This window comes from Populus nigra, chromosome 7, assembly GCF_951802175.1.
Source record: "Populus nigra chromosome 7, ddPopNigr1.1, whole genome shotgun sequence".
Classification (NCBI taxonomy): domain Eukaryota; kingdom Viridiplantae; phylum Streptophyta; class Magnoliopsida; order Malpighiales; family Salicaceae; genus Populus; species Populus nigra.
In genome coordinates this window covers 22,240,209-22,265,258 of record NC_084858.1, presented here as the reverse complement: position 1 = coordinate 22,265,258, position 25,050 = coordinate 22,240,209, and the positions used below count along the sequence as shown (strand labels likewise).

Sequence of the window (25,050 nt, the reverse complement as noted above, 5' to 3'; positions counted from 1 at the left end):
ATTAAGACACAGGCAGAAATTTTTTTGAAGTGACACCGCTAGTTTCTAGGGTCTGCGGGGTGGTTTACAGGAGGTCACAGAGGTTTTTATAAAGGAATGATAAAACCCTAGAAGCCTTTTTACTATTACCATATCACCCTTTGAAATTCTCATATTGACGTATCTGTGCTACAACGTGTTTATCTCCCACTAGACTAGATCCTCTGGGCCATGCATGATGTGATGAATATCCAATTGGGTTGCTAGCCCAAAAGTCGGATTTTTCTCTTCTAAAGGATCGTCAGATCAAACGGCTGACAATGACTTCACAACGGAGTCCATATTTGTTTATTGGACCCAATAAACTGATCCCTACCAGCATCTTCTAGGGTTTTCTTTGAAGGTCCCCAAAACCCCATCTAATCCTACACTGAACTGAACTCCAGCTCAACGTTTCTCAAAACCCCTCTCAAACTCAGCTTTTTTGAGCCTTTTCAAGCTGTAAAGGTATCGACTGTTTTTCAGTAACTGTAAGTACTCTTTTCTCTATGCCCCTTTATAATCAGAGCTCAAAGATTGCGACTTTCAATGTTATTTTGATTGAATTTAAGCTCAAGTAAGTAATTTTCCAATTGGGTTCCTGAGATTTTGTGAGTTAGGGAAGGTTTAATCATATGGGGAAATCTGGAGGTAAGAAAAAGAAGGGAATTGGTGCTGGTGCAAACCAAGCATTGAGTGGGGAAAATAATGGTAATTCAAATTCAAAAGCTATCCCAAATGCTAATGGGGGTATTGGTTTAGACTCTTCAATATTTTTGAAAAGAGCCCATGAGCTTAAAGAAGAAGGGAACAAGAGGTTTCAGAACAAGGACTATGCAGGTGCTCTTGAACAATATGACAATGCCCTTCGCTTAACTCCCAAAACACACCCTGATCGTGCTGTGTTTCATAGCAATAGGGCTGCTTGTTTGATGCAAATGAAACCTATTGATTATGAGACTGTTATTGCTGAGTGTACTATGGCACTTCAAGTGCAGCCACAGTTTGTAAGGGCTCTTCTTAGGAGGGCTCGTGCATTTGAGGCCATAGGGAAGTATGAAATGGCTATGCAGGATGTTCAGGTTTTGTTAGGGGCTGATCCGAATCACCATGATGCTTTGGATATTACTCGGAGATTGAGGACTGCGTTTGGTCCTCGCCAAGAGGCTCAGCAGGACCTCCAGAGCCGTCCATCCCCCGCTGCCTTAGGGGCGTCTGCGGTGCGTGGTGCCCCCATTGGTGGTCTTGGGTCTTGTTTACCAGCCCGGCCAGTTTCGAAGAAGGCAGCTGCACCACCTGGGGGATCTGTTGTATCTCCTAGTAATAAGATGGAAAAGCCTCTGATGGATTTGGTCAGTGAAAATGGTGCTGTGACCAAAAACCAGTTACCGAAACTTGTGTTGAAGCCTTTCAGTGATTCTTCAAAAGCTTCTGCTAATCCAGGAAAGGATAGACAGGGAAAGGAGTCCCTATCTTCCTCAATGTCGTTGCCTAGACAGGTTTCATTGTTGGCAGTTCGATTAAGACCATTGAAACTTGTCTATGATCATGACATAAGGCTAGCACAGATGCCAGTTAATTGTACTTTTAAAGGGCTAAGGGAGATGGTGAGCAAGCGTTTTCCATCATCCAAGTCAGTTTTGATCAAATACAAAGATACTGATGGGGATTTGGTGACTATAACATGCACAACTGAACTCAGATTGGCAGAGTCCTCTGTAGACAGCCTTCTGGTAAAGGAGCCTGATGCAGATCAAACAGATTCCGTTGGAATGTTGAGATTGCATGTTGTTGAGGTGAGTCCAGAGCAAGAGCCAACATTACTGGAAGAAGAGGAGGAGGAGGATGAGAAGCCTCTTGAGAGTGAAGAGAACAAGGGGGGTGAAAGTGGGTCGCATTCATCGCTTGGTGAATCTGTGTTAGAAGTGGTTGATACTGAAATTGACAAGGCAGAGAAAGAAACTACAAAGGAGAAACCAGGAGCTTCAGAGGATCCAGAAAGCAAGGAAGTAGAGATGGATGATTGGTTGTTTGAGTTTGCTCAACTATTTCGCACCCATGTTGGTATTGACCCAGATGCTCATATTGACTTGCATGAACTTGGGATGGAGCTTTGTTCAGATGCTCTTGAGGAGACAGTAACAAGTGAAGAAGCTCAAAGCCTTTTTGATAAGGCTGCCTCAAAGTTCCAGGAAGTGGCTGCTTTGGCTTTTTTCAATTGGGGAAATGTCCATATGTGTGCAGCAAGAAAACGCATACCTGTAGACGAGTCTGCTGGAAAGGAGGTTGTGTCTGCACAGCTTCAAGCAGCTTATGGCTGGGTAAAGGAGAGTTATTCTTTGGCCAGGGAGAAGTATGAGGAAGCACTCTCAATCAAGCCTGACTTTTATGAGGGTTTGCTGGCATTGGGGCAGCAGCAATTTGAAATGGCCAAACTTCATTGGTCATTTGCTCTTGCTAATAAAATAGATCTCTCAAGCTGGGACTCTGTGGAAACTCTTAAACTCTTTGACAGTGCAGAGGAGAAGATGAAAGCAGCAACTGAGATGTGGGAGAAGCTGGAGGAGCAGAAAGCAAACGAGCTAAAAGATCCAAGTGCAAGCAAGAAGGATGAAATGTTGAGAAGAAGAAAGAAACTAGGAAGTAATGTTGAATGCGAGTCCTCTGAAAGTGGTTCTCAGGGTGAGATTACGCCGGAAGAAGCAGCTGAACAAGCAGCAGTGATGAGATCACAGATACATCTTTTCTGGGGTAACATGCTTTTTGAACGATCCCAAGTTGAGTGCAAGTTAGGAATGGATGGTTGGAAGAATAAACTTGATGCTGCAGTTGAGCGCTTTGGGCTTGCTGGAGCATCTGACGCTGACATTTCAATGGTTTTGAAGAACCATTGCTCCAATGGAGATGCAGCGGAAGGAGATGACAAAAAGGTTCAGAATTCAAACACTGATAATGTTAATGGAGCAGATAAGAGTGAGGTAAATAAAGTATGATAGAAGTATAGACTGATGTTTCCTTAGTGTGAAATGGCATCCATGAATAACCTCCTTGTGTTCCCGTTAATGAACATAAAGCCGGGGGAAAGAAGTTCTTTTCTCTCTGCTGGAGGATGAATTCTGGAAATGACTGTTTGGGTCTCAGCATTGAAAAGGAGTGTACCCCAACAGATATTTACAATATTTGCATTGCAAAGTCTTCATGTTAACTTTGGAAGTGATGTTTTTCTGTTTGAATACCAATGAGTTTTCCATAAACAATTTGATGCTCCTAGGATTTTTGACATTAGCGTGGTCAAATAATGAATTCTTGATTTTTATGGAACACAGCCTATACTGGTTGTAGTTGTTGCAGATGGTTATGCTTTAATTATCGATTCTCTTAGTGTTTTAATTTGTTGATATTCTGGTTGTAGCATGTAGGAGTTTTTTTTTTTTTTTTCCCTTAAGATAGAAATGAAGATTTGGTGTTGAATCAAGTTAAATTTTCTTCCTTTTTAAAAGGAAGGAAAGGATTCCATGTAGTATGTCATGTTAACGTACCCACGAGCATCCAAGCAACCCTTCTGCATATCCTGTTTCTGTTACTGCTGTCCATCCATTAGACTTTGAGGATTTCTACTCTTTTTTTCCCTTGATAAATAACCTGGCTGTACTTTAACTCAGTCGCCAAGGATGAATAATCTGTTCTAAAGTTTTTGAGTTTGCTATAATACCATGTTCTTCATTTGTGTTGGTGGGTGTTACCAGTTGTCCCTCCTAGAGAGAGTTTGGTTGATGCCACCACTGTAATCAAGCGGCACATTAAAATGGACTGATGCTAGAAGACCTAAACCAAGAGGTAGTGTGAGAGCTGCTGATGCTTGCTTACCCCCCTCCAAATCACCACCCACCTTCTATCTTGTTAGTTGAATTGGCGAACAGTTCGTTGAATAATCACATGATTGTAGTCTTGCTATTGGCAAGTGAAACTAGCTGACATTTTTATTTGATTAGATTCGTTCAATGATAGCAACAAGTCACTGTGTTGAATAAATGAATCGTTTGGAGTGATTAGCCATCTGTCGTTTCGAAACTGTAGGCATGACCGTGCAAATGAGTTGGATTTTTTCTTTATTGATGGTTTGACTTGACAACACTTGTATGTTGTTGAAGATATTCAGATTGCATGATAGATATTTGATAGCGAAACATATGGCAGAGTCGTCATGAAACATGAGCATTTGCTTGAAATGAAAGGGGTAGGTCAATTCTGTGCATGTTTCTCGCAAACTGTTCCTCGTGGCTGGATTCGTTTAGCCTTGCAAGTTGCAACTATCTTTCAACAATTTTTTCAACACTCGGAAGATGGCGTTCTATAGGGTTGTGCGAGAAAGGAGCTTCGATGTGAGACAAAACACTCCCCTAGTCTCTCTGGTGGTTGCGTATGAACCATTACCGTCATAATTTAAGAGGATGGCTGGTATATACGCTGTTATTCAATGAAATCAAAGCACTTTGTTGCCATTAAATGACAATAATTGTTGTTATAATAAAAATAATCGAAACTCTTTGTGTTTTTGTTCTTGGAATGGTAATGGATATGTTACATTAGATTCAAAAATTTATGTTTTATAAATATTTCGGGATGAGTTTGAATGGGGTTTTGATTTCGAGTAAAATTGTAATCCTAACATGTAAGAAAAGCTTATTAATATAAAAGGTTCATTTAGAATTATTAATGAATTCACGATGACAGCAGCCACGGTCTTAATTTAATATTTGCCAACTCTGTGATCTGCGACTGCAAACTGCTATTTAAAACTATGGTCGTCAATTCTCATGCCAGCTTCCTCCCCCTTGTAAACAAAACAAGAAAGAGAGCAAAAATCTTGAACGAGTTTCGCCATTGTTGCCTACGGGGCTCAAGGTTGAGAGTAAAGACAGCAGAGAAGCAATATTTTAAAGCAGAACACTAGCACATGGTATTCAAGGACAAATTACATGTCAAAGTCTCAAGGAGGATTTTGGAAATGTTCTTCTTTCTACAACATAAACTCCTGTTGAAACCTTAGCCACCCCACCCCTTACACATGATCACATGAACTACGTACTACATATATAGTCCAGGCTTTCAGCTTATTCAAACACTATCAAGTTCCACGCTAGAGCAATATAGATAAATTAAGACTTAATTAATCCCAACACTAGAACCTCAACACTCCCCATCAGCACAAACACAGCACCCACTTTCCATTTCTCTAAGCAGTTGCAATTGGACCCATGTTGATTGTGGATTCTACAGCCTTCATAGCTTCAAACCTTGGCTCCTTGGCTTGGAACTTGAGGCCTGCATAGAGCTTCATATAGTCCTCAAACACAAATTTCGGGTAGATTTGGCTTTCCTTTTCTTCTTTCTCAACCAGTTCTGGTGCTGGGTAGATGACAGCATCACTTCCCGGGTTGTAGAATGATGCTATGGACATCCTGGTACCATCTGTTTGAGCTAACACACGGTGCAACACACTCTTGTATTTCCCATTGGTAATTACCTATATTAACCACACACAAAAAATTAACGGTTTAATATTGTGGTGGTGAGTTTTTTAAAATATTTTTTATTTAAAAATATATTAAAATAATAATTTTTAAAATAAAATTATTTTTTTTATTTTTTAAAATTTAATATTGATTTTAGTATGTCACGATCTAAAAATACAAAAAAAAAATTGAAGCAAATAAAAATTAAAATAACTTCAAATTTTTTTAAAATAAAGCTCTTAAAAAAAAAAAAGATCCGTTCATCCACAGGGGAGTAAATAAAATAAAGAATAATTTTTTATTTTTTTTCTTCTTGAAACAGAAGAAACCATGTAGACAGACAAACAGGCACTGAAAACTAAACCATGATGCCAAATTTCATTAAAGTTGTCTTCCCTTGGTATTCCTGTTAAAACACAGTCGCCCATTGTTCATGATTTGATCAGAACTCCATATTCTCACACTTTAAAGCCACAAAATGAAAGCGACCAAAAAGAATGGAAAGTAGTGGTCAGGATTAAAGGGAGAATAGTTGTACCTCAAGTTGGTCACCTAAGTTGATAACAATGGAGTGTTTCATGGGCGGAACATCGATCCATTGGCCATCCTTGAGCAGCTGGAGGCCACTGACCTTGTCATCTTGGAACAGTAAAATGATGCCCCCAGCATCAGTGTGGGCCCTCAGACCTTTGATCAGGTCTGGTTTAGGGCATGGAGGGTAGTTGCTGACCTTGGTTCCAAAAGTCGGTCCCCTGGAGCCACAAAAGACTTTCCTCAGGTACCCCTTTTCCAACCCAAGATTCTCACACAGCAAGTCTAAAAGTTGCTCGGCGAGTCCTTCCAATTCCAGTGCAAACTCCTTCATTGTCTTTCTGTTATATTCAGGAAAACAAGTAAACAGAGACTATTAATGAATAATGATCAACATTCATCAAGATCTAGCCCAGTTCTTTTCCTGGAGCTACCACAGAAAATTGAAATCAGATGTAAATGTAAATGTTGTAACCTGTAATCTTCTCCGAGATCAGGGATTTCAGCCAAGTTGGATTCAGGAAGGTGGCGCAAGAAGAAAGTGCTTTCCCAGTCAAGGTCATCGATTTCAGATTGAACAGCCTCAAGACCCTTGCTAGCCACCATCTCCTTAAACCTTTGCTCCATGCATTTCCTATAGTGCTCTTTTGTGAGTCTCTCCACAGCATCCAAGAGATCATGAGATATCCCATGGTTCACCAACTTCATTTGCAAGTAGTGAACATCAACAAACACATCAAAGAGACTGTTAGTATAACTAAAACGTACAAGCTGCTTCGAAGATACTTCAAAGAATTACATAGTTGATAAACATATACAGGTTAAAAAACCTTCAGATACCTCAAAGAAACCCCAGTTCTCACAGGCATCATTGATCACCTCCATGGTTAGCTTCCTCTCTTCACCATTAAGCTTTGACAAGTCAATAACTGGGAAGGTCTCCATTCTAAATTTTCTCTCTGACTATATATCTACTTCTCTGACACCAAGTGTAAACTCTTTCCACTCTCTGATGTTGTAACTCTCTTATGTATGAAATGCGTTGATGGGAAGATGCAATTTATAGACCCTGAAAAGAAGCAAAAAAGGAATAAGCTTAAAAGTTGGGGTAGCTATAAGAACTTGAAGAAAAAAGAGAGAGGGATCAAGTAAATTAATAAATCCAAATCTCATGGAAAATAAAATAAACAGAACTCGTGGAGCATGTATGGAGATCACATCATGATGGACCCCTACAACTTTTGTCTTGAAGTGTAAGCTTAAGCTGGCTGGCTGGCAGGCTACTGCCATGATTTTATGATATTTTGTGACTTGTGAATTTGTTGTAATCTCTCTGGCTAGCTATAACCTATGCTTTTATGGGGTATGACAGTACCCCACCTATTTGTGGCTGTACACTTCCTAGCTTACGTTCTTTTCTTCAGGACTTGACCAAGCAAGGGCCCGACCAATAGTGGCAATTCCTTTTTCCATGCATCCCCATCTCTCTCTTTCCTTGTGTTCGAGTGGCTGAAAGATCAGGCCACGTCCATGTCGACTAGCTAGAGAAGGTGTCCACGAAATTGCTTCTTCTTTATGTTTTTTTTTATATTATTATTATTGAGTAATGTTAAGGGGATATGTTAATAATAGAATATTTCACTTTTTATAATTGAGTGGATTCACCTTCTTCATAGTTAAGTGAAATCCTAATCCATAATTTATAGGTCTGGCCAGCTAGAAATGAGTTAAATATCTACAATGAAACTAGCTAGGTTGGATTGTGATAGCATTGCTAGTATGTTTTTGCCTACACTTGATTTTTCATATATAGTGCGGCTTAATGGCCAAGTGTATGGATGAACCAGAAATGACCTGCTTCGTGGAGCTGAAAGCATCCAAGCTGTGGTTAAATCTTGCTCGGCAACCATCTTTCTGTAAAGCACTTCCTCAAGGATCTTTGAGATGAAACTCGAACGGATCTTCTCTGGGAAAGCTCGGGAATAGGTGGCCATTAATTTGAGGGATCATGAAGGAAGAGTTTTGTGTACCTTTTTCCATTCCAACATTAATTCGGATTAATTAAGCGGAAGTGCTTTCTTTTAGGAAAGCTTGCCAAAGCCCCTTGTTGCCTATGGAAGTTGATTGGATTCTCGAGTGTGATTCATTAATTTAATGTGATAAGCTAGTTAAAAGATTCTTCAGGCCAGTAAGATTGCAAGATGTCTTTATCGTACCCTAATTTTCTTAGCTTAGGAGATGTCAAATGAACTTGTTGATGGAAACTAATATAAATTTTAATATAATCATTTTGAAATTTTACTAGAACATTCTATATAATAAAATATGTTGTCTTTTCATTTCACTCCTTTAATTTTTTTTATTTAATCCCTTAATATTTTATTATTTCATTTTTTAAATAAGATTAAACAAGGTTAAAATAATGATTACATGAAAATTCCTTTTTAAAACTACGTTACTATTTAAATGGACCGATCAATACGTTTTTGGCTTGTTTAGATCAAAGAAATCATACCAATTTTTTTTAATTTATTAACATTCATAGTGATCAATTAATCTGGTCTTATACACACACTAATGGAGTTTTTAATATTTATTCACTAATGGAGTTTGTAATCTTTATTTGAAATATTTCATTACATGCGAGCAAAAATAACAACACTCATATTTATTTATGCAATTATTAGCTTCTTAGCCGACTCGCAACCAAGCGCAAACTCAAAGATTGTTATATTTTTATTTCCTTTCTAATTAGATTTGTGATATATATTTTTTAATTCAAGTTTTCACTAGCTAGGTGAATTAGCTTGTTATTTAAAACAATTTTGTATATTATTGGTATTTGACATTTAGAGTTTATTAAATCGAGTTTTTTTAATATAATTTAGTTATAATTTTAAAATTTATAGAACTATTTTTTGTATATTACATAGATTTTTATAAAGGCTTAAAATAATATTCCAAGAGAAGCAAAACATGGTTTGAACAAAAGTGACGCTGAGTTAGTTATTTGGTTGTAATTCTTTAATGTAAAGGGACCAGGTGGGCAGGTACGTACCACCCAAAGGGTGACAGTGAGCAATGTTGACCAGGCTTAGTAGTCAGTGATTAATTATTAAATTAGAATATTACTATATTAATTAATTACCAGAGAGAAGCTATTGGCTTCTTTCTCCACAGGAAATCAAAGAAAGAAAGAAAAAATTACTAATGGGAGATGTTAAGTTGTGATTAATGTTTTTGAGCTCAATTATATTTGAATTCAACTACTTCCAAGTTTCTTCTTGGATTGTGGGATAACAAGGGAGAGTTTGGTTGTGTTATATAACCGGCGGGTGTGTATTAAAAATATGTTAGAAACTAAAAATTAATTAGATTAATATTTTTTATATATTTTTTATGATTTTGATGTTTTAATATTCAAAATTAAAAAAATAGTTAATATATATTTTTTTAAAAAATAATTTTTGAAAACATTGTGCATCAAAATATCTCTTATAAATAATAAACTCAAAACTCTTGGAGGGAAAAGAGAGAGGAAAAACTATATATATAGATCACACATACCTACCCGTCATTAGAAAGAAAGTTGCTAGATGCAAGCAAAGTAACAATTCCATGGATGAATCTCGATCACGGCATGCAATTCCACTGAGAAAGAACAGAGAACACAGGAAGACGTGGGTGTCTAGGGTTTTTGTAGATGGGGAAATGGGCTAATTAATTAAATTAAAGTAAGTGTGTGGATCATCATCAGTCGTCTCTTTGAAAATTGATCTAAGACCAGTACCTAATTAAACATGAGTAGGAATTGACCATCCAATTAATTGTAGCAAGAGTACTGGAAATCAACAACTTCATTAGTTTCTAATCAAACTTTAATATTATTAGTTTCTACGACTATAACTATAACTATATATATATATATATATATATATATATATATATATATATATATATATATATATATATATATATATATGTGCCACTTAATTCCAGGCTGAGGTTTGGATGTTTACCAAATAATGTATATGAAATTAACACAAGTTGGGGGTAAACCACATGTTGTGTCCTAACCCTGAACTGCTAGCCACTTCGATCGTATTAATGTTTACTTTTTATTTTATTTTTAATATGTTAAAAATGTAAATCGATATAAAAGATATATTCCTAATTAAGATTATTTAGAGATCTAATGATTTAATCTGTAATAACATGAAAATTAAATAGTCTGAGAATGAAAACCGACGTACCTTGACAATATCTATGTTTACTCCAAGTCAACAATTAGGCAATTAGATATTGTTATTTCTATTCTATTCTTGAGATAAAGTTCTTAACAATATCTATGTTGAAATAAACACGCAAGTCTCCACTAATTATACATATATATATAGCTAGCTAGTGTGTTATTACCTAATTGAAGATAAAGGAACAACTCTACCTCGAGCAATATTAGATGCCGGCCATACTAAATTAACTCCTTAATGAAAACACAGCACATGATCGGTTAGCTATTAACTGGAACAAGATGCATGTGTGGTCACTGCTACGTACGTACTCTAGGTCTCTTGGATGCATCTCCAAGTTCCATGAATACTAATTCCCCTCGTGCATGCCCTGCTAGCTAGCTAGCTAGCTTTGTGTTGTTGTTCCTTTGTGGTCTCCGTCGACCGGACGTCAAAAAGAAAGAAGAAAAAACCTGGGCTTTATATCATCCAGACTATGTACATGTAGTTATCCATCCCAAGCTTGTCCTACCTCTTAAGTTTCTCCTCCCCCTTTTGGAATTTCTTTTTAGTGGGACACTATATATATATCATCATCAACAATTTCACGTAAATATTGTTTTTGTGGATGACAGATTCCCATAAACTTAATTATTGTGTTGTTTGGCCATGGATATTGCACCCTCGATCGGCTTGCTTTGCTTACAAGGATAGATCGAAGACCGACCAAGACCCGCATTTCTGGAAAATCTCTTGGTCTCTGTTGACATGATATCAGTCTTTCCTGGTGCGCATGATATGTTCTGTTATTTCAAAGCTGGTGAGGGTACGTGGTCCATGTTATACCCAATATTATTTTATGATCATCAGGATACACTTTCCATTTCTCCTACTCCTCCATTTCCTACCAAGTATGTATAGTCAGAAGTCAACAATGAAATTAAAGATATTATTTAGTTAAAATAATTAATTATACTACTGTTTATAGAATAAGCTCGTGTTTTATCTTCAATATCCATTACCCTTTCTTAATAACGAAAGATAATTAATTTATCGTGCTTGCTACATGCAAGTGTATTTTTCTCACCACTTCACTAATTTCTTTTTAGATTACAAGTTCTTAACCTAACCATAAAACTAAATTTAATCTTTATATACCACCTGATGATTCAAAGACACTTTTCTCATCATTCCACCCGCAGTCTTCAATGGCGGCCACCAGTTTCGTTCTAAATCAATAATTTGAATGCTCTGCTCGATTTTCCTTAATAAGAAGACAAAAGAAAAGGCATTCGATTAAAATAATATTGTCACGTAATATTGGCTATGACTTATGGTGAATTTCCGCATATATATATATATATATATATATATATATATATATGAAGCATGGGTCAAGTGGGCAGATATAGGATGTAGACAATATTATTCAATCTCCAACATTATCTATGTCATGAAACTAATGAAGATGACACATGCATGAACAGCTAGCAGCCATGCAGAATCATATATAACCCAACAAAGATTATTATAAAACTGGAGTAGAGCTATCTTTTAAGGATCTAGTTCATTATAACTAACGAACTAACAAATGATTCTCGATTAGACAAATGGATAATTAAATTAAGGTTGAATTCCAATTCCAATTCTTGATCAATGGACATCCAATTCTCCCGAAATTAATAGTTATAATATTATTCTTTGCGTATGATGAAGCCCTTTACGAAGTCTAAAAGGCTTTCATTTATAAATCATAGTATAATATGGCATAAGACGATGGCTGCGCGCATGATCAGTAGATTATTGTTCTGTAAGCGTTTATGCATAGAGTAGGGATTATATTAATTTCCAGTCAAGTTCTACTTTTGGGTAGAATATTCAAATAAAAATTAATATATGCTCCATTTGATTATATGTTCGAGCTTTGTTTGAAAGTATTATTTACCAAGCGCTTGCTAGCTACAATTATCATTAAAAAATATATTTTTTTAAATCTCATTAATTGGTATCCATTTTCCAATGATCGATATATATATTACCAAAATATGTAAGTGGATACCAAGTCAAGTTGCACAGTCTAGCTCCTACATGGGACATAGATTTTATTGATCACATCATCATTATCATCTAAATGCCATACAAGTTGTGACCGAACCGCAATTCCTTGCTAAGAAGGGAAAAAAAACATCAATAATTGAATGACTTGTGTGTTTGTGTCTCTTTGCCTGGCCAAGAATTCATGATGATGATGATGATGTTCTAGTTAGGTTAGGCATGATTGATGAAGCGGCCCGCAATTACCGAAGTAGAAGAAAGGGCTCCATTGCGCGATCGATAATTAATGGTCTAAAATTAGAATATAGGTCACACATGATCAAATCATGGAACCATTTGATTGTAGATCTTTTGATGTAAAATGATACGAAGATGGGACCCTTTCCCAATATAATTCACCAAAACATATCGTTCGTCATTCAACATGTGATTTTTCTTTTATATAATAATTGAGTATGTTAATTAATTAGAAGATAATCATTCAAAAATTGATTGATTTTTCAAAAGTTAAATGATTGTTTATAGGAAAATAAAATATTTGTGATGTATTTTTTTGCAAGTGATACAAGAAGAAACATATATAATAGAAAAAAGTAAATATGGAATAAGTGATGTATTTATTTACATTTGAATATCGTATGCACTATAAATAAAATCATTACTAAAAATTAGATTTACCGTACTTTAACCAAACAAATAATCTATACAAGATTAAAGAAAAACCAGATCATTTCTTATGAGCCAAATATTCCATGTTATGCCAAAGTAAAGGAAATTACAAGCTCGAGTCAGAAATCTACCTTTAACTAAAGAACATCACCGATAAATCAAGAGTATAAGAGATGCACTAGGATACTCCCCATCATTGTAAGAATTTTTTTCATAATTATCAAGTACTAGAATAATGGAATAACAAATTATTTGAAGTCCCACTCTGTGGCAAAAAATGAACATTTAGATTGCTTTACTGGTGGTAATAATCAACGTCTAAGAATAAAATCACTTATAGAAAGTTGATTTTAGACAGCCAACAACATATATAAATGTTTGTATTTTGAGTTGAGCCATTTTAGACCATAAACTAGTTACATGACCCGCGCGATGCCACGGGTTAATTTTTTTTACATAAAAAAATATCAAAAATAACTAACATCTACAAATGTTATGTCTTTATGCAAAACTATATTCAAGAGTCTTGGGTTTGGCTACAATATTTGATCTAAGAGTAATATTTATAATATTAACAATAACATTAAACTTGCATGATTTAAGTTTAAAGTAGGTCTGACTGCAATACCAAACCCAATAGCCTTGGATGTGGGTCTGGCTACAAAGTCGTGTTATAAAAATGTGATAATCAAATAGATTAATTAAAAAGAAAAAAAAACCAACAGGAAAAAAAAAACTAATGAAAAAAAAAATTAAATTAACCAGGTTAACCCTTCAAACCAGGTTAACTCATCAAACCTTGGATTCGTGTCGTGAAAGTTTGATAACTAAATAGAAAAAAAAAAATGACGGGTTAACCCAGAATTAATTGGGCTAACCCGTGAAACCAGATTAACCCGTCAAACCCGAGATCCATGTCATGAAAGTTTGATAACTAAATAGAAAAAAAAATTAACATTAACAAACTAAATTAAACGAAAAAGATTAACTAAAAATGAAAAAAAACAAAAGGCATCAACCTTTTTACTGTAGACTGCACTGTGCAATCCACGGTCAAAGGCATAAAAATCATAAAAAAACAAAAAACTAAAAGCATTAGCCAATAAATAAATAGAAAAAAATTACATATTAATGAAATAAATTAAATAAAAAAATATTAATTAAAAAAATAAGAAAAAACTGAAGAAAAAAACTAATGAAGAAAGAAAACAAATCTAAATTAACTCTGAATCAACTGGGTTAACCCGTCAAATCAGGTTAACCCGTCAAATCTGGGATCCGTGTCATAAAAGTCTGATAATTAAATATAAAAATTTGATATTAAGAAAGTAAATTAAAAAAATTAATTAAAAAACAAAAAACAAAGAAAAAGGTTAAAAAAAAAACTAAAAGCATCAGTTTTTTCACTGTGGACTGCACTGTGCAGTCCATAGTAAAAGGATTAAAAAGAAAAAAAAACAAAGGCATATGCCACGGGTTAATTTTTTTTTCTTGCATAAAAAATATCAAAAAATGCTAAGATCTAAGAGTGTTAGGTTTTTCTGCAAATATATACCCAAAAGTCTTGGGTCTAGCTGCAACGATTGACCCAAGAGTAATATTTATAATATTAATAATAATATTAAACTTACATGACTCAGGTTTAAGTGAGTCTAACTGCAACATCAGACTCAATAGCCTTGAATGTGGATCTGGTTGCAAGGTCGTGTCATAAAAGTGTGATAATTAAATAGATACTAAAAAGAAAAAAACCAACAGGAATAAAAAAACTAATGAAGAAAAAGAAAAAAAATCTAAATTAACTGGGTTAACCCTTCAAATCAGGTTAACTCATCAAACATGTGATTCGTGTCATGAAAGTTTGATAACTACATAGAAAAAATTTGACGGGTTAACTCGGAATTAATTGGACTAACCCGTGAAACCAGGTTACCCTGTCAAACCCGAGATATGTGTTATGAAAGTCTAATAACTTAATAAAAAGAAATTTAAAATTAACAAACCAAACTAAAAGAAAAAAATTAATTAAAAAGAAAAAAGCAAAAAAAAAAATCCAGGTTATTAAAAGAATTATTAAAAGAAAAAAAACAAACTACATTAACAAAATAAAAAAAATTAAACATTAACAAACTACATTAAATAAAAAAATTATTAAAGGAAAAAAAATTGACGGGTTAACCCAGAATTAACTGGGTTAACCCGTAAAACCAAGTTAACCCGTGAAACCTGGGATATGTGTCATGAAAGTCTAATAATTAAATAGAAATAAATTTAAAATTAACAAACTAAAGTAAATGAAAAAAATTAATTAAAAAGAAAAAAAAAATTTCGAGTTAACTTGTCAAACCATGGTAACCTGTTAAACCTAGGATCCGTGTCATGAAAAACTGATAACTAAATAAAAAAAATTAACATTAACAAAAAAAATTATTAAAAGAAAAAAAACAAAGAAAGAAGCAAAAAAAACCTTAAAGGCATAAAAATAATAAAAAAAAAAGCTCAAAAAAGAAAAAAAAAGTTAAAAAAACAAAAAATAAATAGCTCATCTTTTATTATAGACTACACTGTACAGTACATAATAAAAAACTAAATCATTTTAGTTATAGTTTAATTAGATTTGAAATGGCTAGATTCTTCAAAAAAAAAAAAAAAATTCTTGTCAATAAAAGAATAGCATGATTTGATCGATTAGTTGTCATTCTTGTCTAGACTACAAATATTTCAATCTTATTTACTACGGGAAAGTTTCACTCCATATTAGAATAAACAACATGATTGTTGGAATAAACAAATCATTTTCATGCATGCCCATGGGGTCTTAAGTAATCCGAGATTAGAACTTGATTAATCGAAGTTTCTAGTTGGTTAATTGCAAATTGAATAAGGTATAAGCTCATGTGACCACAGTATAATTAAGAAGCAAGCCCACTACTCATTACTTGGGACCATTCTTTAGTGGACCATGAGATGGGTTTTTTGAGGAGTACCAATTGTTGTTAAAGATGGTACGCACCGTATATATTATGAATTTGAATATTAATATGGCTATAAGAAGAATATATAAAAATTACTATAATCGAACTTTGATTTGGGACCATATAATTTCATTCACTTTGTCAAGAATCGAAAAGTCTAAAATTAATCAAGAGAGAATTAACTCTGATCCAAAGCTATAATCAATATATATGTTGTTATTATAATTGCACATATTTCATTCTAAAAATAATAATAATAATAAACATATATATATATATATATGCCCTTAATTAATGAACCCTATTAATTAGCGCACGGTGCACCGGGTCCTTGGAATAATTACATGTTGTTTAGATGTGTATTGGAAAGAGACGGGTTTCGATATGGGTTCGAATCAAGCATCCATTCCACGCAAGTTCAAGGTTTTCGGAAAGGTTGGAAAATGACAAGAAAATAGCAAGCACTATTTCATTATTCTTTATGCAAAAAGCATAAGCATCCAAGCAGATATGTATAGCTCATGACAGCACAAACTCGGATGGATAGATTTGCATTTGCGTGTATCTATCCATGTAGAGTCCAATACAGTGAATGTCCGAATTAGCATTAGAGGGACACCTCATGACTACTCGAGTAAAATTCGACATGTTTTTGCCGTCTTTTTGCCCCGTCCCTTTACTTGTTCAGCACTTAATTTGTTCTTGTTCCTTTACTTGAAAAAGATAAGAAAGAGACGGCTATATTCAAAACCATATATATATATATATATATATATATATATATATATATATATATATATATTTGATAGCCAATAAGCTCTCCATATATCCCTTTCGTGGCCTTTCCACCTGGGTGCCATTTCAGCTAAGCCCATACTTAGGGTTACTGTAAGTAAAGCCCATTGAAAATGGATGGTGGTGCGGTCCAATGTCTCTGAAGGTGCCAGCCAAAATCATTGCCTTCGATTGGGTAAAAATATATAAATCCTTGAAAACCGTATTATTTTATTCTTTGACAAATCGATGAACTTTGACTGCGTTCCATCTCCTATCTTGAGATGGTTTGCGTAAGCTAAGGCAGATTCAGCTCTTAGAATAATAGTCAACTTGTCTTTTAGCCCGGACTAGGTGTCTAATGGACGTGGTTGACCCGGCAAAGCAACCCACGATACAATTAATGTGCTAGTTTTCACAATACATAAATGCTAAACAGAGAGAGTGTAAGATGATGATGGACATTTAATTTATTTATTCATTAATTACTACTCTCTGTGATAGTTTCTGATTTGCGAAATAATTTAATGTAATCACGGTATATTATATTAATTTATACCACCACTTATAATCCACACATTGCAATTACAACTAACAAATTGTATGTTGATTTCCCCCCTAGTATCAAAATGATCAATATATCATGAATCTCGAGGAAGCATCACACGCTTTATCAGCAACATGATCATGATGATGGACAAAATGGCAGTGATCATCATCAATTTCCTTTTCTTTTTCTTTGGTAGAAAGATCATATCATCAAATTAAACATTAGAAAATGTCGAGGATTTCAAGAATTGACCGGTTACAAAGGGGACAACTACCTCGATTCAACCAAAGCTCCCTCGAACACACCCTGCAAAACGTGTGCCCACATGGGATAAATGCTGCTCCTTTTTTCCTCCCCATGCACACGCAACACACTGTATCATTCCCCACCGTCGTCTCCGTAATTACCCCTTCTCCTCCTCCACCACCTTCCGTGCTCTCCTCTAACAGCCTCATCAACGACACCCTTAACGGCGTCCCCGTCAAACCAACATTTGCGGTTCCCACATCAGTGACACTGGTGGGCTCCATGACGTTACTTCCTGCCTCCCTGAATTGTCTTTCTGCGGCCAAAGCAGCAGCTAAGTTCATACCCGAGGAATGCTGTTGGTTCGGACTCGGGTTCGGATCCAAACAGCCCGGATCAGAAACTCTCTCCTCCTCCTCCTGGCCCGTGTTTACCACAGCCTCTATCTCTTCCCGTTCTTCATCAATATCGAGATCATCATTGGTGACGATGGTGGTGGGACTGAAACCCCAAGTGGCCCCACAACAACCCAAACCTCTTAGTCCTAGCCGTTCCTTAAGACTCATTCTTCTTGATCTTCTCCTTGAAGAATCTACGCCGTCCATATGGTCACCCAGCAATGCAAGAATTGTTATTGCTTCTCTTTCTGGTTCCTGCAGTAACACACTGAGTTGACTCATTTTTCAACAAGTTAATTAACAAGAACCCAACACAAAAAACGAAAGCAACAGTGCTACTGCTATGTGTTATAGATAGAGAGAGAGAGAGAGAGGAAATAAGCTTGAATAGTGTTTGGATACATACAGGTGAAGAGGGGTTAATTATAATCGTGCATGGGAGTCTCGTGAAGAGTTTATTGTAGAGTGAAGAGAAATTTAATGGACACCGCCTGGTTCTTGTTGTTGAAGATGATGTTGCTGTACGTGTAGGAGTAGTCAGTTGTTGATAATGGAAGTGAAAGTGACAGAAAAGAAAGGTAAATTCCATTGTAGGATCTGGGAGCTGATCATCACCATCATTAGCTTGATATTGGAAGATAAAGATGATGGGATTTATGATTTGTGTGTAGATATTAATTATTGAAGAATAGAGAGAAGGATGAAAGGACAAGATAGGAGGAAGACAAGGAGGTGTAGAGAAGAGGAAAGATGAGTTCTTTCCACTTCATTACAAGGAGCCGGATCAGTTGCTAGAAACTTTGGAGTTGCAGAAGTAACGAAAGCAATACTTCGTTGTAATTAAATACCAATCCTGCTCGTTAATTGGTGGAATACTATCTTTATTTTTCTAGTTAATAATGTTATAATAAAAAAGAGGAATGATTATTAATCATAGCCGTCCCATTAATCTTATTATATATAAAATTAATTATTACTTTTTTACATGACATATAAATAAATTCATTTTTTTATATGCATTCGTGATTTTCTCATAATTATTGGATTGTCTTATAGAATCTTCGGCTACAGGCCTGATCAGCCGTGAATAAATTGGTTCAACTCCTCCAGAATAATATCATTACAATGGTTTCTTTTTTAAATGAAACTACTTTATTTTATTAATTTATAAAAACTAAAATAATATTGTTCAAATAAAAAAAATATTCAAATAAAAAAATAATTTTTTTAAAGTAAACTTAATTAGATTTTACTTAAGTTTTATCGAATCAATCAAGTTACGATTATAAGTTAACTTAATGGATCATCTTGATTTAATCAAGTCAAAATTTATTATAATTTTTTTTAAAAATTAATACAGATTAAGATTCTAGATAAGTGGATAACCTAGTCAACTTATTGGTTGAAATTAGCTTGATTTATGACTAATTTTATTTTCTAAAATTACTTTACAACGGAATTCCATTCATAATTTCACACAAAATTTTACTATTTCAATAGTTGAAAAGTTATTAAGAATAATGTTAATTCTTTCTTTTGATGAAACCAACTCCATCCAATTCATCACTTGGTGTTCATTTGGGAATCACAACTCTTTCATATGTTATTTTAAAAGCCGTAAATAATAGTTATTTAAAAACCACAACTATAACTAATAACCACAACTTTTCAAATAATTTTTTTCAAATTATTTTCCATTTCAAAATATTTAAAAATAATATTTTTTTATTTTATAAAATTTATTTTTGATATCAACACATTTTAAAAATATAAAAAATAATTAATTTAAAAATAAAATTCAAGCTTTTACAAAAAAAAAAATATTTCCAGCCCTGAAAATTAAAAATGCGTTAATCATTCTTGAAAATCATATTAAACCAAGATCATTTTGGTAAATATATATATATATATATATATATATATATATATATATATATATATATATATATATATATATATGTTTTTGGTTAGCCGGCCACGATAAAGTCAAAAGCGATAGGGGTTGGCGCAAGAATCGAGGGTCAAGGAAGGTAATTGGCAGTTCTCATTGGGTATTTTATGGATCGGAATCTATCTTTCGTCCGGAATACCTAATCTCGTCGTCTCCATATTTAACTATATAGGCTTTCTGCTTAATTGTTTAATTCATCCCATCCCCACCATTGATTAATCTTTCTTACACGTCATCACTACACACACATAAATTAATGGCTTGTTTGCTAGAAATCAAATGTTATCGAATGCAACATTGAGAAAAATTAAATGAATGCTACTGTCTTAATTTTTATAGACTATAGTTTTTTTTATTTAAAACTTATTATTATCTTTTTAGTCATTATATAGAGTCAAATATCCACAAGGAAGATTTTTGGGTCAATGATTGTTCCATTTTTTTCAACCAACTACGAGGCCTTATGTGGACTCCACGTGTATAGTACTGGGCATCCCTCTCCAGGCATTTCCTTGTTGTGGCACCATGGGGCGGTTACGTACGAGAAATGAGGGGCTTTTCACAATGGATGGTGTTTTGGAGAGGCTCCAATCGTTTGATATCCCATCCATGCTTGCTTCGAAGGCCTGGCCCAAAAAAGCAAGGCCTGGCCCAAAAAAACGAGGCCTTGTAGAGATGGAGACGTGAAGTGAAGCGTGTGGGTTCTTTGGGGCAAGGCTAAAGCCTCATACGATTCATAACAAACCAGACATGTCAAAAATGTGATCTTCCCCGTTCCCAGGAGGATGCCAACTCCAACACGACTACATTTATTGCTGGAAAATAATATCATTTTTTTATTAAAAAAAAAACATTTTAAGATATTTTTGACACCAATAATTGACAAGCAAGAGAGGATTCTAGAGTTTTCGTCAACTCCATAAAACACCAAGATTTTCTCCGCCTCACAGCACCTTGCTTCGTCTCCCTCTCCTTCCTCTCTCCACGTGTCTATACCTGTAGACACTACCGAGTACCGACTGACTTGGCATTGCTATAATTTCAATATCTATAACAACAGCTTTGACCATTATGGATTAATTTTTATTTTAGAGATTTTAATAAAAATTTATATATATATAACTATTTTAAATATTAAGAATTGGATTTCAAATAAAATTTAATCTTTAAAAATAATTCAAACGTTAACCTCTCTAATATATTACAATAAAATAAAAAATTTAATGCTCTCTTGTAACAATACTCTTACATCTATCCCCTTCTGTAAGAAACATTTAAAGGGACAGGACGAAGCTAACGGAGATAATATACAAAATAAAATAAATTGGTAATTCCAAAAACGGGTGCAAGCCGTATCTTTACAAGTTTAGGACAACGGGTGGGTGACAACATCATAGTTTAGTTGCCTGTCTTCGATACTCTGTTTCATAGAGAACAACCCACCTCTCTTCCTCTCTGTCTTGGAAACCAAAGTTCAAAGAATGGCAGCCATCTCTCAATTAAATCAATTTCCATGCAAGACTCTCTCTTCAAAAACACCTCTATTCTCCCACTTTACTTCTTCAAGACCCTCGATTATCCCTCTAAACTCGATCAAGAACAACCCAACAACCAACAATTCGATCTTGAAACCAAGAATTCTGGTAACCAGAGAACAACCCACCAAGAAAAGGAATCTTTTCTTGGTTAAGGCTGTGGATGAGGACGAGGGGAGTCCAGAAAATGAAGGCCCTCCGGTTGCTTTGGCTGAGAAGGGGGAGGAGGAGCTGAAAGAGCTGGCAGAGGTTGATCGCTTGAAGGGACAGCTGGTGGATACTTTTTATGGGACTGATCGTGGACTGAATGCTACCAGTGAGACTAGAGCTGAGGTTGTGGAGCTTATTACTCAGCTTGAAGCCAGAAACCCCAATCCTGCTCCCACTGAGGCCTTGACTCTGCTCAATGGCAAATGGATTCTTGCGTAAGCTTTTCTTCTTCTTTATATATATATATATATATATATATATATATATATATATATATATAAAACTAGGATCTGTTGTGTGCGTATTACTGAACATAGCCAATGACATCTTGCTATGTAGTATTCTGGTTTGGGCGCAGCTGCCTACACCAAGATTTAATCATCTAATTATGATACAAAAGCTTATTGAATCCATACAAGTTTCAACCATAGGTTTAGTTTTGAGGCCCACCATAATGGTTTTCCAGGTTTCTACTTTCACTTTTCATGCTCGTTCTGTATTTCATGCTTGTTGCAGTCCCGAGCTATGCTCGCTGCAGTGCCGACTGTATTTTCTCTCTCCCATTAATGATAATCTTCCTTGAACTAGTTCTTGATGTTCCCTCAAGAACTAGTCTTCCTTACCTCCTTGAAGAGAAAAATAATGACGAAGAAGCCATTCTTTTTTAAACAATGTAAAATATATTTCTTGATATACTTCAATTCAGGAAGCCCATAATCGATTCTTCATTCTGCTTTAGTTACCGTGGCAAAAAAAAGCCAGTACCTGTTAATAGTCCTACAGAAGCGTGGACTATTATATATCTTGCCAAGCAATGACCCCTATAAAGCGAGTAAAGATGATCAAAATAATTAATGGATTTTGTTGTTGATGGTTATTATAGAGTTCGATTCAGCATGAACTGTGACTGATGCCATCTTGTACTTAGTCTACTTGAACGAAACTAGATCTGAATCACAAAACACCACTAGCTTTAGTCTCTCTTTGGATTTTGATTTGGTGACTGTTCATGTACTTAGAGATCTTGTGCTACTGCAGATACACATCTTTTGCGGGCTTGTTCCCATTGCTGTCAAGGGGTACACTGCCATTGGTAAAGGTTGAGGAAATATCTCAGACGATCGACTCGGAGAACTTAACTGTCCAGAATTCTGTGCAATTCTCAGGGCCGCTGGCTACTACATCCATTAGTACCAATGCCAAATTTGAAGTCCGAAGCCCCAAGCGTGTGCAGGTTTGTTTTGTACTACATGTCTAACATCACCTATCTCCATTTTAATGGTGCAAAAACTTTAGAAATACCAATCAATCAACTAACATCCCCTATCTCCATTTTAATGGTGCAAAAACTTTAGAAATACCAATCAATCAACATGAAATCATTTCTTGAGCTTTTCAATGTAGAATTTCACTCTCTTCCTTGTCTTCTAAATGTTTCAAGATTGTCTTTCTACATTTAGGCATTAGACTATACTGGAAGCAGACTTTAACCAGTGAAAGAATTACCACTTACCACTTAATTAACACTTGAAACCAATTGATATTTCTAATTTTCTATTCAAAATATTCAGTCAGTTCTCTTTTTTATTGGACAATATTAGTTTTTGAAAATTGGCCTGACAGTCGTTGTCAATTTATTCATCTATTGATTTAGATCAAGTTTGAAGAAGGCATTATTGGGACTCCGAAGCTGACAGACTCAATAGAGTTACCGGAAAATGTGGAATTTCTGGGACAAAAGATCGACCTCACACCCTTTAGAGGCATAATCTCCTCTGTGCAGGATACAGCCTCATCTGTTGCAAAGACCATTTCCAGCCAACCACCATTGAAGTTTTCTATCCCAAACAGGAATGCTGAATCATGGTTGCTAACCACATACCTTGACGATGACCTTCGGATTTCAAGAGGTGATGCTGGCAGTATATTTGTGCTCATTAAGGAAGGCAGTCCCCTCTTGACACCCTGAACAAACCAAAAAAAGAAGAATCTCCCTATCATTTTTCTTTCTTTTCTTCCCCATGTTTTTCCACCTTTTCGTACAGTGCTGCTTTGCGAAGGAGATATTAAATTATGTATGTAATATTATATGTGTGAAACTAGAAAACTTGATGAAGATGGTTTTACTGGATATGACAAGACTCCTTTCCCCATTTCAACAGGGTTTACACATTTTTCATGTACTTTGCCCCAAAGTTTCTGTTCAGGTAAAACTGCCTCGACGCTTGAAGAACCATGATAGCTGATGGAGCTATATTTACTTCTGTATGGAATTCAAGGACTGATCGTTTCCTTCATTTCTATGAAAGTGAGAAAACAGAAAGAAGCTACTTATTTGTGAATGTTAGATAATGGAAAACAATGTACAATATCCTCTTGTTTGGAGATGTTAGAAAGTGTTTTTGAATTTTTTTTTGTTTGAATTTTTTTTTTGTTTTTAGATTATTAAAAAAAATAATTATTTAAATATATTTTTAAATAAAATATATTTTAAAAAATAACCACTATTATAATAAGAATGGACATCCCTAGCAGCTTTATTTAATTTAATTTAAGTAAGTAGTTTAAAAAGATCATCATATGAATAGTGTTTACATGGTTATTATACATTAATTTTTAATGTAATAGAAGACTATGTTGGCCATATAAAACTTTTTTCATTTAATAAAATAAAACAAAATAAGAATTATATAAACTAATAATTCATAATGCTAATTAAAAATTAAAACAGGAAGTTAAATAAATTCACATGAAAACATTTGATTTTATTATATGTGAATCTTTGTTTTTTTATTTATTATATGGAAATAAAAATAGATTTTTTATCAGAAATGTAAGAATTTAAATTCTATAAAAAAATATAATTGGTAGTATAAATTCTCTTTTTGTTGTTAACATATTTTTTTAACCAAAAATATATTTGACTTAAACTATGTTGTTTTATTGAAAGAAATTAAATTCAATATCCAAAAAAACCTTAATGATTTGAAATAAGTATAAAAGGGTATATTTTTAATAAAGAAAACTCTTTCTCTGAACTTTTTTTTACATAACTTTTAATTTATTAGAAGTTTTAATTTTTAAAACAAAAATTATCATAATCTTAAAACCAAACTTTTAATAACAATATAAAAAAATAATGGATTGATAATTTTTACATGAATGTATTGAAAAATATATAACAATAATAAACTTAAGAAATATTTTATAAAAAATTAACAATAAAATTAAAAAAAAATTTCATCTAAATTTAGAAAATTATGCAAATGTTATTTGAAAATATTTAATGCATTAGGGTATATAATTATTCAAAAAATAATTGTTAATATTACAATAAAAATACTAATATTATTTGAAAATAATTGCATAATTATATAATTATTTAAATAACAT

The 25,050-nt window shown here is 34.2% G+C and overlaps 4 protein-coding genes across 6 annotated transcripts; 2 read left to right on the top strand and 2 right to left on the bottom strand.

Moving 5' to 3' along the window:
- Positions 1–286: 286 nt before the first annotated feature.
- LOC133698485 (protein CLMP1-like) lies at positions 287–3,368 on the top strand. The gene has a single exon (XM_062121422.1). The coding sequence runs from the start codon at positions 654–656 to the stop codon at positions 3,009–3,011; it is 2,358 nt and encodes a 785-aa protein (XP_061977406.1). The 5' UTR covers positions 287–653; the 3' UTR covers positions 3,012–3,368.
- Positions 3,369–4,953: 1,585 nt separating this feature from the next.
- On the bottom strand, positions 4,954–7,201 carry LOC133699948 (1-aminocyclopropane-1-carboxylate oxidase-like). Its single transcript, XM_062123477.1, has 4 exons — positions 6,906–7,201; positions 6,541–6,767; positions 6,073–6,406; positions 4,954–5,545 (listed from the first exon to the last, which is right to left on the bottom strand). Exons 1-4 carry the CDS (start codon positions 7,008–7,010, stop codon positions 5,255–5,257), a joined length of 957 nt encoding a protein of 318 aa, XP_061979461.1. The 5' UTR covers positions 7,011–7,201; the 3' UTR covers positions 4,954–5,254.
- Positions 7,202–17,290: 10,089 nt separating this feature from the next.
- Positions 17,291–18,807, bottom strand: LOC133699075 (putative E3 ubiquitin-protein ligase XBAT35). Of its 2 annotated transcripts, none has more exons than XM_062122212.1 (2): positions 18,368–18,807; positions 17,291–18,216 (listed from the first exon to the last, which is right to left on the bottom strand). In XM_062122212.1, the coding sequence occupies exons 1-2, from the start codon at positions 18,548–18,550 to the stop codon at positions 17,539–17,541; spliced, it is 861 nt and encodes a 286-aa protein (XP_061978196.1). In that variant the 5' UTR covers positions 18,551–18,807; the 3' UTR covers positions 17,291–17,538. The 2 variants fall into 2 exon arrangements, with proteins under 2 accessions (XP_061978196.1, XP_061978195.1); XM_062122211.1 differs by having other exon boundaries at positions 17,291–18,229; positions 18,368–18,481.
- A 2,468-nt stretch (positions 18,808–21,275) lies between these two features.
- On the top strand, positions 21,276–24,064 carry LOC133699612 (plastid-lipid-associated protein, chloroplastic-like). Of its 2 annotated transcripts, XR_009843304.1 has the most exons (4): positions 21,276–21,872; positions 22,696–22,891; positions 23,312–23,777; positions 23,820–24,064. XR_009843304.1 is itself a non-coding variant. In XM_062122923.1 (3 exons), exons 1-3 carry the CDS (start codon positions 21,394–21,396, stop codon positions 23,624–23,626), a joined length of 990 nt encoding a protein of 329 aa, XP_061978907.1. In that variant the 5' UTR covers positions 21,276–21,393; the 3' UTR covers positions 23,627–23,810. The 2 variants fall into 2 exon arrangements, 1 of the variants encoding a protein (XP_061978907.1); XM_062122923.1 differs by lacking the exon at positions 23,820–24,064 and having other exon boundaries at positions 23,312–23,810.
- The last annotated feature ends 986 nt before the right edge of the window (positions 24,065–25,050 follow it).